The following is an 11,306-nucleotide window of genomic DNA, read 5'->3' as shown; positions in this document are numbered from 1 at the left end:
AATGCATGGATGGATGGAGGGAGGATGAATGAATGGATGCATAGATGAATGAATGGAGGAGGATGGATGAATGCATGGATGGATGGAGGGAGGGATGAATGAATGGATGCATAGATGAATGGATGGATGGATGGATGGAGGAGGGAGGGAGGGAGGGATGAATGAATGGATGAATAGTTTAATGAATGGAGGGAGGGAGGGAGGAGGGATGAATGGATGCATAGATGAATGAAGGGAGGGAGGAATGAATGGATGGATGGATGGATGAATGGAGGAGGGAGGATGGATGCATAGATGGTTGGATGGAGGGAGGAATGAATGGATGGATGGATGAATGGAGGGATGTAGGGATGAATGAATGGAATAGATGAATGAATGGGACTGAAGTACTTCTGACGGTGTTTCCCACAGTTCTCTGCGCAACTGATTGTGACAATGCGACTCCAGCCGTCGGTCGCTAACCACGCTGCCTGTGTGAAAATGGCCGTCCTGCTACAGTTCACCGGGCTCCACCTCGACTTTCTGGCGGTCGCGCTGTCGGTGAGCGCCTCTTCTTTCGCCATGGGAACCCGGGACAGCAGCAGACTCGAGATCCGCTGCGGAGAGGCGGAGGTGAGGGTCACCGTGCAGCGGCGGCTCCTCGAGGAGAGACGGGTCCCGTTCAGACGCGAGCACCTTCGACTCGGGGCGAAGCCGACGCGGGGCCAGGAGGCGTCGTGCGGACCGCGGGGACTCATGACCGGCGAGGCAGCGGTCATCTCCGCGGGGCTGCGGGACTGTGGGGCCGAGTCCAGAGTAAGAGGGAGAGCCGCGGAGGCAAAGTCTGAGCTCTCGGATAAAAACGCGAGGGAATGTAGTTATAAAGCACGTTTCCTTCACCGAAATCAGGGCGCTGCGCAGGCACATGAAAAAACAACAACTGAGACCAAATATACATTTCAAATCTCAAAGCACAGGTTGCCATAATTTTCAAACAAAATAAAAGGGAAGTACAAAAGAGATTAAAAAAAAAATTAAAAAACGATTAAAAGAGGTGAACGAAATAAAAAGGATCAATTATTACAAACATTTTCAAATATTTTGAAACAAAAAAAAAGTAAAATGGAAGTGAGAAAATATTTAAATTGAATAAAATGCAAGAATGATATGAACTTGCAAAATGGCTTCCTTAAAGGGACAGTTCACCCAGAAATTAAAATCCACTCATTATCTACTTTGCCACTTTGCCGATGTAGAGGTGGCTGAAGCGTTTTAGTCCACAAAACACTTTACAAACAACCGAAAGCAAAATGCCTCCATACTGGTCCTGTGGTGTCTTCCAAGTGTCCGCAAGCGCCGACTATCAAATTGAACTCAACAGCGTCATTTACACCAGGTTTTTAGCCTAAATGTCCTCAGATATTCGCCTCTGGAGCTGCGTTCCTCCGTGGTTTACAGTGGACATCTAGGCTAAAAACATGGTGTAGATGACGCTGTTTTGAGACGAATTTGAAAAGATGAATGATTTTTGTGGACTCGAACACTTCACCCACCCCTCCGTCGGCATAGTGGTGAGTCGATAGTGAGTGAATTTTCATTTTTGGGAGAACTATCCCATGTGTTTAGCCCTTTCCTGAAGATTGCAATGGAGGGACCATCAGGCAGTTGGTTCCAGCGCTGTGCCCCATAGTGACCAAGGGGTCTCAGAGGTCTCGCATGCAGGGTTCTGTTGGACTAACTTGTCTGTTATGTATTTGGGGAAACAGATCACTCAGTATTGGATTCATGGACAGTGATACTGCCTATTGACCTTATTCTGAATAAGACATTATTCCCATTATAATGTTTACATGAGTTGCTAATAGAATATTCCATTCATATTCCAGTTTACGTGCTACAGCGGAGTCTGAGGATGATGTCGACATAATGCAACTAAAGTCGTAATGTTCCATGTGTTAATTTAGTTGTTGCTTATTCTGAGTATGACCTTATTTGGGTCAAGGTAATTAGACAGTGCAGTTTACATGAGTGTCTTATTCAGACGATTGGATCAATAAAAAAAGAAAGTGAAAGCTCGTAATTTCAGTGATTGACAGAAAAGCAATTCATTTCTCAATTAAAAAAATGTAAATGTGATGCAGTGATTTTTTTTATAGACATATATATTTGTTTTAATGTCTATATTATTGCTACTTTCCAGGTTCATGGTGAGTGGCTTGTGTATTCCAACCAGCTCTTTCTATTTCCTGCTGTGATTTCGACCTCTTCAGGCAGTGTAATAGTTAGAGCAGCAACAACCATCATACCTGTTGAGTGCCATTATAACAGGTGAGGCTGATGCAATATTGTTTATGTACAGTGGAAACATTTGAAGCATTGGAGTATCAATTTAGTTAAGGATATTTCAGTGTACAATAATTTTGTCTGGATGAGAAAGAAATCTCAGAACAAAAGCTGTAGTGTGTGTGTGTGTGTGTGTGTGTGTGTGTGTGTGTGTGTGTGTGTGTGTGTGTGTGTGTGTGTGTGTGTGTGTGTGTGTGTGTGTGTGTGTGTGTGTGTGTGATAAACTTGTGAGCAAATAAGACAGCAAATCAGCACAGTTCGTAATGCGTGAGTGTTTATAGTGTAGTGTGAGTGGCGCAGTCAGCAGATAACGTAAACCGATCTAATCCGTCCATTTTCCTCTTTTCTGTTTCTACGATATACCCTGTGCCCTTGGGAACCACTGGATTGGAGCAATGTTAAGGGATGTAATAAGCTGCCATCAGCACTTTAACTGTATGACCCGTGCCTTGTTTTTTTGTAAGCACAGAAAGCAGACAGTGAATGCAGACGCATTAACCCCAACCTGGCAACCCATGACATCCACTATCGGTGTATTTGGCCTTCTGCACTTCTCCCTTCGTACCATGGCAGGTGAAAACTCTATCTCACTGAAGTTTGACTATCAGTGGAGGATTTCTCTGTCAATATTTCTTTCAAAATAATATGAAATTGAAACCGACTAAAAATAAAAAAAGTTATGTCCTTACACAGATGACTGCAACTCTCTACGTAGTTCCTCAGTGTACCAGCAGGGGGAAGCAGTGTTTTTGGAGGCCAGTGTGGAGGCGCCGCTGCATCCTCTACTCACTGTATATGTGGACTACTGTGTTGCTACACTGAAGCCTGACCCTCTCTCCTCGCCAAGCTACAGGTTTATCACCAATTATGGGTCAGTCGGTCCTTCTGGCTCCAAAAACCTCAACAAAATTCTATGCATTTGTGTCTGGTTCAAAGTACTAAACTCAACACAACTAAAATGGTTCTCTGTAGAGCGCATACCTACGCCTAAGCCCAACAGTCCCCTGATGAAATCATTTTTCAATTCACCAGATCATGAATTTTATTTGGATCTGCACAAATTTGCTCACGCACACAGATATCAATCCCCTAAAACAGGGTTTTTTTCCATCAAGATCCACGAATAACAGAATTTTATTCTGCATCCTTCCACCAAGTTTTGTGGCAGCCCGTCCTGTAGTTTTTGTGTAATGCTGCTAAATAATAGATTAACACACAATTGTAGATTAAAACATAATCCTCTTTGGCAGAGGTAACAAAAGTGCTCAATCCAAGAATTCAAATGTCACATTGAATCTAATGAGTGGAATCCTCAGCCAAGTATGATCATCTTTCAGTGTTTCGGACCAGCTTGGAAGCAAAGCTCTGTTGGTATCATCATGTCTAAATGAGATGTGTTTCTCCATCATTCCAGATGTCTTGTAGACAGTGTATTACCAGGGTCTTCATCTAAATTCCTCCTGCGGGAGCAAGAAAACCGGTTGTGCTTCAGTGTCCAAGCCTTCCACTTCAAGCAGGATTCTGGGGAACAGGTAACAACACCTCATTGGGCAGTTGTCGCGTTATTATTTTCCAAATGACAATTGACACTGGAGGAACCATATTCGCACAAAGATGCTATTTGTGGAATTCATCGCTCTTATTTTTGAACTCATCCTACAGCAGTGCATTGTCAGCCAAGCACTTTTCAGTTGCATTATGATTAATCACGCACAAGTGTATTTATCACATTGCTGAAATCAATACTGGATCAAATGTACTTTTATTCATTTGGCTTTGTTCTTCAAGATGTTCATCAGCTGCCACCTGAGGGCCACTCCGAAACCAAACTCCCAGAGCCACCTGAACAAAGCCTGCTTCTTCCACAGGCCCACATTCAGGTTAGGCTGCATCTAGTGACGTTCAGTGTTGAATCAGTTCGTCATGCTTTGGTCTGAACTAGTGCTGCACGATTAATCTAATGTTCATCAATAGCCCGTGCAGTTATATAAGCACACAAAGCTGCGATTTAATGTTTAATTCTGTGCAGATATAAACAATCGTCACTCTCCAGTCCTGCTGAGCTCATCGTCTGCGACAGAATCAGTGGCTGTGTGATCGATTTTCTCTTTCTGGTTTATTTCTGCGCTAAAAATTAGTTTTCCCTCTTAATGGGTTTATTTCCTCTGTAGCAGCTGAACATGTGACAGCAGCAAGCAGAGACTCCTGCAGCCGAAATTAACTATCTCTGAAACAGTCACTATAGACAGACTTGAAAATACTCACCGGCCTTGCAACCCATAATGCAACACTTGTACGCTCCATTGTTGAGTGAACTTGCAATTGTCTGTACAAAGCCTGTCTTATATTGGACTCATTGCGGTGTGCACTCTCTCCAGACCAGTAAAGAACTGTCATCATGGTTTTTCTGTTCATTCCGTTTTGTCACTTGGCAAAAATACTTTGACCTCATACATGTTATGATGGATGTTCAAGAAATATGCGTTAAACATAATCAGCAACTGTGCATTTTCTTTGATAACCAAGCACTCCTGCAAAAAATGTATTATATTGCAATTGCAATATCGTCCACAATAATCGCAATAAGTCTTTTGTACACCAAATTGTGCAGCACTAGTCTTATCTTAAGATCCACTGATATAAATGCATCTAGGTATTATCCGGATGTCCCTCTGTCACTCAGGTGGCGTGCCACAGAGGGGGACCAGGCTCTGTGCGAATGCTGTGACTCTGACGACTGCTTGAGACAGACTGGAGTGGGGAACATTGGCTACACTGTCCTCACGACTCCACCCCATAAAGGTTTTCCCATGAACTTTACACGTTTTTGACGTCATTTTTACCAGTTGTGCTGAATGCAGATGACAGCCATAGCAACGTATATGGATGTGAAGCCTATGTCACTGAACTAGTTTGTGTGTGTGTGTGTGTGTGTGACAGAAACGACGCATGAGGCGGACACAACAGTCGGGCCTCTTCACACCCTGCCACCCTCCCATTGGACGGGTCATCTGTCAGTCAGTCACTGAAGAGCATTTTCACGACTTGACTATTAGGTGGGTACAGGGACTGCTGAGAGCTGGGGAGTTGTCCAATAAAGCATTTATCACGTATTGTTTTTCTTGTTTCTAATCCTTCAGTGAAAAATGCATAGCTCAAAGGCATGAATAGCCTGCTACAGCATTGGCTCTACAGATTTATGCATGGAGCCTCCTAAACACATTTAAAGTCCCTTGATGTGAGGATTTATTTTTTGATTACTCTGAAGCCTTGGAGGCCGTTTACAGCAGCGATTCACCGCAGCCATACACCACTGCTAACAGCATATGCTGGCAGGAGAAATGAAAAGGCAAGATTTGGCAAATGATGTCTTCATTTTCTGGTTGTCAGCTAAAAGATTCAACCCAAATTTGTTTCTGTAAACTAAATGTAACTGTGTCTACATGTAGTGAAACACTTCCATGTGTATGCCAGCAGAGTGCGCTAGTGCTGCTCCTCGTTGACTGAGCTGAAGATGCATATTTTGAGAAAGCTTTATTTCGCCCCAAGAGAAATAAACAAAACAAACCAATTTTCACAACCATGATTACGTGATTACATGATTATGATTTTAAAACACTAATTCAAGCTGCCACAGTCGTGGTTTTTATTTAGTTAGCGCAGCACTGTTAAGTGTCTGTGAGCTGACTTGATAGAAATCCTGTTTGTAAATATGTGTCTCATCAGACCGACAAGTAGTAGCTTCAGCCTGACTGAAGAATGAGTAGTTTTTCATTCAGCCATTAAAATTAATAGCCATGAAAACAAACCCGTGAGGAATTTCCACAAAGAGGCTGAAGCACCACAATGGAACTTAAAATATCTCAGAGGCAACAAGCGAAGTCGAATAAACAGACATCAGGGTAAGAATGGGACAGCTCCGCAGCCGTGCACTCTATGTACTCTGCTTCCACTGTCTGCAGGAGAAACCCTTATCTAGTCCCGTGAGAGGAAATGTGACAGACCAAATGGGAAACCTGGTGGATTTTAACGGCGCAGTGTCTTATTCCATGACATCAGGACGTCAGTTATTCATGATCTTTATCTCTGAGAACAATCCACTGTATTGATGTAATTAGCAATTGTATTTCGCGGAGGATCTTACTGGTTCTGGAATATGCTGACCTTTCCCTCATCACTTGTTGGTCAGAAGTTTTGTGAATGGAAGAGTTGAAACTGAGCAGTTACATTTCGGCGTTGTTTGGCTTTGTGGTTTTACCTGTCAGGAGAATTCATATCTATGCAATGGAGAGATATTCGGATGCTTCTGTTTAAATATTGTTGTAAAGTTGGAGTTACTCTTAAGTATTTGTTGTGGCACAAGCAACGACAGTGTTTCAGGTCGATGCAAGTGTGAAACTTGTGATTTATGGGGCCATCGTGCTTCTGATTATTCTCAACACTTTGGCTTTGATAATATTTTAGATTAATTGTGTGCTGCATTTGTTGTAAACTCACAGGCATGCAAGAGTTTATCCAGCAGATGAAACCAGGTAAACCAACTTTAGTTTCAACATTACAGATTAGGTAGTATAGTATTTTGGCAGCCTTGCACAAGTTATTAATAAAAAGCTTCTTAAACTTAAAGGTTCAGTGTGTAAGATTTAGGTGAAAGGGATCTATTGACAGAAATTGAATATAAAATAATCCTAGTGATGTTTTCACAAGTGTTTCATCTAAATTGTACCAAATGTTTTCTTTACCCTGGAATGGGCCCTTTTATGTTTAAATACTTTATATTTACACCAGGAGCAGGTCCTCTCTACGGAGGCCGCCATGTTTTTTTACAGTCGTCCAAACTGGACAAACTGAACACCTTTTGAATTTTTATGACAACTGAAGGCTTCCACAGGTTCTCTGTCATGTTTGGAAGGGGAGGGTGAGGTGAGGGGTATTCAGCTGCAACATGAAACTTCACCACTAGATGTCAATATAATTCTACACACAGAACCTTTAAGACATTAAGCATGCTTTTCCCTAACCTCCATTGTGTTAGTGTGGTTAATGTTTTCACTGTGCTGTTGCATCAAATGTGCTAATGTATTACACTGGAGCGTGTGATGCATGGCCCATCAGATATTGATTTATTTGTGGTATGATGTCTTCCTTAGTTGGCTCTTTTCAACATAGACAGAGAGATGAATTAAAACCAAAGCCTACTTCGATTATTGAGGTTCTTTTAAAAAAATATTTATCAGTAACCACTTCCAGCAGGCAATCTTTACGATCTCAACCCTTCCACTGCCAATAGGATATGATCTGGATAATGTTTATTTATTTATTTATTTTTTAACACAGTTCAGGAATTTTGTCAGTTAACATATCTGGTTCATGGCAAAATGTTGAATAAATCTGTGTAACACCGAAAACCTATTTAAATCATTTTCCGCTACAATATCCTCTCTGTGATAGAATATTTGCACATAGTGATGCAAATGTCATTTAATATTTTTATGGATATGCTTTGGGGAAAACCATAATCAGTCAAATGTGACTTGAAGCATGAGACCAGTGTTTATGATCATTTAACCGTAACAGGATCTTTGCCTATAGCTTTTACCAAATTAGTTTTGTTGCCTAAATCCAACAACATGCTACACTGAGGATTTGAACCCCTTTCTCCAATATTAAAGTCCCACAGTTGCAAATCCACCTCGCCATAATCCTACTACTTCTGTGCAGTGTATATATATATACGTCCCTCCATAACTCGGAAAAATCAAATAAAGTGAAGTGAAGTGAAGCCAAAGCGTCTCAATCACCACTTGGTAACTGGCTACAATATAGGTCATAAACCCTACCTCCTTCATGTTAGTGGATGGGACATGGACCAAGTTAAAAAGTCAAAGCACATATCAAGGTGTCACAAGGTGGTTTCTGTCATTTGAGGTCGTTCTTATCACTGTGGTTTGTTCAAGTGGTTTGGTTGTAATAAGTTATACTTGACACCTGAGACTGACTCATGATGCATCGACACGACTTGATACCAAGACTCTGGCTCCAAATGTGCAAGATGGCACCATTCTTATCCTGGATATTTTGACTTTGTTTCTGGATAGTGGGAGGAAGTAGAGATGCCGTCCATTCATATACAGTACAGTCTATGTACAAGACACTGGAGTTGTCGCAATTGTTGCAACTGGGGAGTCCCCCACTCATGTATGTTGTCGGTCCACCTGGTTATGTCATCTTATGACGCGGTTCTGATATTCTGATGTCTGTTCTCAGAAAGGTTAGGACCCATTCCCACGTTGCGTTGTGTGACTCTAATGACTAACTTTGCTTGTCTTATTTTAAAAGTGCCCCCCCCCATTCTGGGCAGAAGTCCCAACAGTTTTGTTGATAACATACCCAGTGTAGTGTATGTTCTTTTTCAGCGCAGCCAGGAAGTTGTGAGAAGATTATGCTGTGAAGAAAAAAAAAATACCCCAAGGTGGATTAGATAAGTAAGCGACAGGAATTTTTCGTTGGATGCAAAACAAGACACAGGGGGAATCCACACGCTGAGGTCACGTTGGAACAGGGGTGGTGAACCTTTTTTCCTTCAAGGGTCACTTCAATTCTCAGGACATGCAAAGAGATCAGAGGGGTCCTTTTGTGTTTGTCGCACAAAAAAGGCAAGTTGGGCAGGATTTGACATGTCTGTTTCATGGACATCTTGTGTTTTCACAATGTCACTAATCTGCTACTAATTCAGTTTAGCTGCATATTTTCAACTATTGGAAATACTGAGTTTTTTTTAATTTTGTATTTCTCAGATTTGGGGCCAGATCAAACTGCCCCTTTTGTATTTGTTTTGCTGGAACATGAAAGTGTAAATAACCCAATTTGACAAACTTAAGAGAAAGTTAACGTGTGCACATTTGAGGAGAGAGGCTGTCAATTTTACATTTCTGCTGGAATACAAATGGAGGTGAAAGGTTGAGTTGGAATATAAAACCTGCAGCGTGTGTGTGTGTGTGAGTGAGAGGTGGGGGTTAAGTGGAAATGACAAATGATGACAGAAGGTGTGAGACAAGGGGCTGTGAGGCCAGAAAATACAACCACACAAGGCAGCTGGGCAACAGGAAGAAGAACTGAAGAGAATCACATAAAGAGAGAAGACATAAGTAAATGGTCTGTATTTATTTAGAACTTTTCTAGTCCTGATGACCACTCAAAGCGCTTGACAGTACAGTTTTCCATTCACCGCAGCACTTTTCTCTATGAGAAGGGACAATTTGGGGTTCAGTATCTTGCCCAAGGACACTTGGGCATGCAGAAATGGGAAGACTGGGATTGAATTGCCAACCTTCTGGTTAGAGGATAACCACTCTAACCCCTGAGCCACAGCCGCCCTAGTTGGGTGGCAAAGATGGAAAAAGGGGGAACATATAGTTGGGTAAAGATAACGTGTAGAGGGCAGGTATGGTTCGGTCCTTTTCAACAGCAATGCTTTGTAAATGAGCAAGAAATGTGAGTCAGGATTGTATTCTAGATAAAAAGAGATTAATTGTATCTCTTGCGAGACAGTGTAAGACACCCACTGAGCGGGGAAATGATTTTATATGTTTTTTGGCCTCTCCTGCTGTGGCCCTGTTGGTGTCGATGTCAGTTATATCTCTTTTACACCAGAATGAGTGGGTATACGCAGAGTTTAACATGTAGGTAAACCCACTAAGAAAAGGCCATTGTCTCCTTTCTCATCACCAGTAGAGGAGGTTGCCCCCCCCCCCCCACCCCAATGATCGGAGCCGATTAAAACCAGGGTCTACTGCAGAGTCATTTGACCCGGGAGTGAATGCAATTTCTATCCATTCCCATTGCAGACAACAGCCAGATGTTAGCGAGTGTCAGTGGGGTTTTTGACCAGTGGAAAACGGGCTTTTGTCCAGACTATAGCTTGTCCAGAATTATTGCCGTGAAAGTTTGGTGAGGATATAACCCACCAGCTTTGGTGAACCCTGACTTTTTCTAAAATGTGTGTGTGTTGGCTATTGCATGGATTGCAGATATCATTGGTGCCCAGGAAATGATTCCTAATATGATGTTCCATATGACGTTTTGGCCTTAGACAATGTTATGAAGTGAATTCAGTGATTGCCTTGACTTTAACTCTGGTACTGCCAGCAGGTTAACATATAGGGTTGTGAGTGAAAATCCTATTTGGGTGGATTTGTCATCCCTTAACATTTCCTCCTGCGCCACAGGTTCTATGGTTTTTGCCTGCAAAAATTAACGACATACCCATGACCCTTTGTGTACTTATACTAATTATTGTCATCATGGTAATGCTTAGCTAATATGGTTAATATGGTGGCTAATATATCCACTAAAAATCAATGTGGCAAAAGCATAGACTGTTTCATTTTAGGCAGCTCTTATCACACTGATCTGATGTATGTTCAAGTGATAAGTTTCCAAATAAGTTTTGTTGTAGTTACAGTTATTGATGCAATAAAAAACGAGGTGTAATATCACGTTTGACAGCTGAGACTAACTCACGACGGGTCAAGCACATATCGGAATGGCAAGTTTAAACACTGGGATATACTCTTCCTTGAGTCGTGTTAATCCAATTTTAGCCAGAAAAGTTGAAACTGTATCTCCTTACATTGGCCGATAAGAGGAGTGGTCTTTACAGTTACACAACCACAGCAAGTAGCTCAACTATCAACTCCACTGTCCTGGAATGCTCTCCACACTCGTGGCCATCACTATGGGATCACCGTAAGTTCAATAGAGTGATAAGATTCTCGTCACCGTGGATGCCTGCAAGCTGAAACAATAACTTCCGACGTCGTCAGTGGCTACTGTCTTGGCTCCTGCGTCGGCTCCTGTGTCCCTTACAGTCGGTCCCTCATTCTTTTATGTCAGCTTCCTGTCTTGTGTCGCGCCCTTTTATATACAGTCTATGGTCGCGCCAGAGGTAGACCGCGCTGGCAGCAGGCCCAAATCCTTGAGAG

General features: G+C 42.2%; 1 protein-coding gene across 3 annotated transcripts; it reads left to right on the top strand.

Moving 5' to 3' along the window:
• Positions 1 to 362: 362 nt before the first annotated feature.
• On the top strand, positions 363 to 5,435 carry LOC118102866 (zona pellucida sperm-binding protein 3). Of its 3 annotated transcripts, none has more exons than XM_035149429.2 (8): positions 363 to 795; positions 2,180 to 2,186; positions 2,799 to 2,891; positions 3,016 to 3,193; positions 3,737 to 3,854; positions 4,111 to 4,202; positions 5,006 to 5,124; positions 5,263 to 5,435. In XM_035149429.2, exons 1-8 carry the CDS (start codon positions 436 to 438, stop codon positions 5,349 to 5,351), a joined length of 1,056 nt encoding a protein of 351 aa, XP_035005320.2. In that variant the 5' UTR covers positions 363 to 435; the 3' UTR covers positions 5,352 to 5,435. The 3 variants fall into 3 exon arrangements, with proteins under 3 accessions (XP_035005320.2, XP_035005321.2, XP_035005319.2); XM_035149428.2 differs by having other exon boundaries at positions 364 to 795; positions 2,180 to 2,307; positions 2,792 to 2,895; XM_035149430.2 differs by lacking the exon at positions 2,180 to 2,186 and having other exon boundaries at positions 2,799 to 2,895.
• Positions 5,436 to 11,306: the final 5,871 nt, after the last annotated feature.

This window comes from Hippoglossus stenolepis, chromosome 23 (genome assembly GCF_022539355.2).
Source record: "Hippoglossus stenolepis isolate QCI-W04-F060 chromosome 23, HSTE1.2, whole genome shotgun sequence".
Taxonomy (NCBI): domain Eukaryota; kingdom Metazoa; phylum Chordata; class Actinopteri; order Pleuronectiformes; family Pleuronectidae; genus Hippoglossus; species Hippoglossus stenolepis.
Note: the sequence above shows the minus strand (reverse complement) of the source record. Positions and strands in the feature narration are given on the sequence as shown.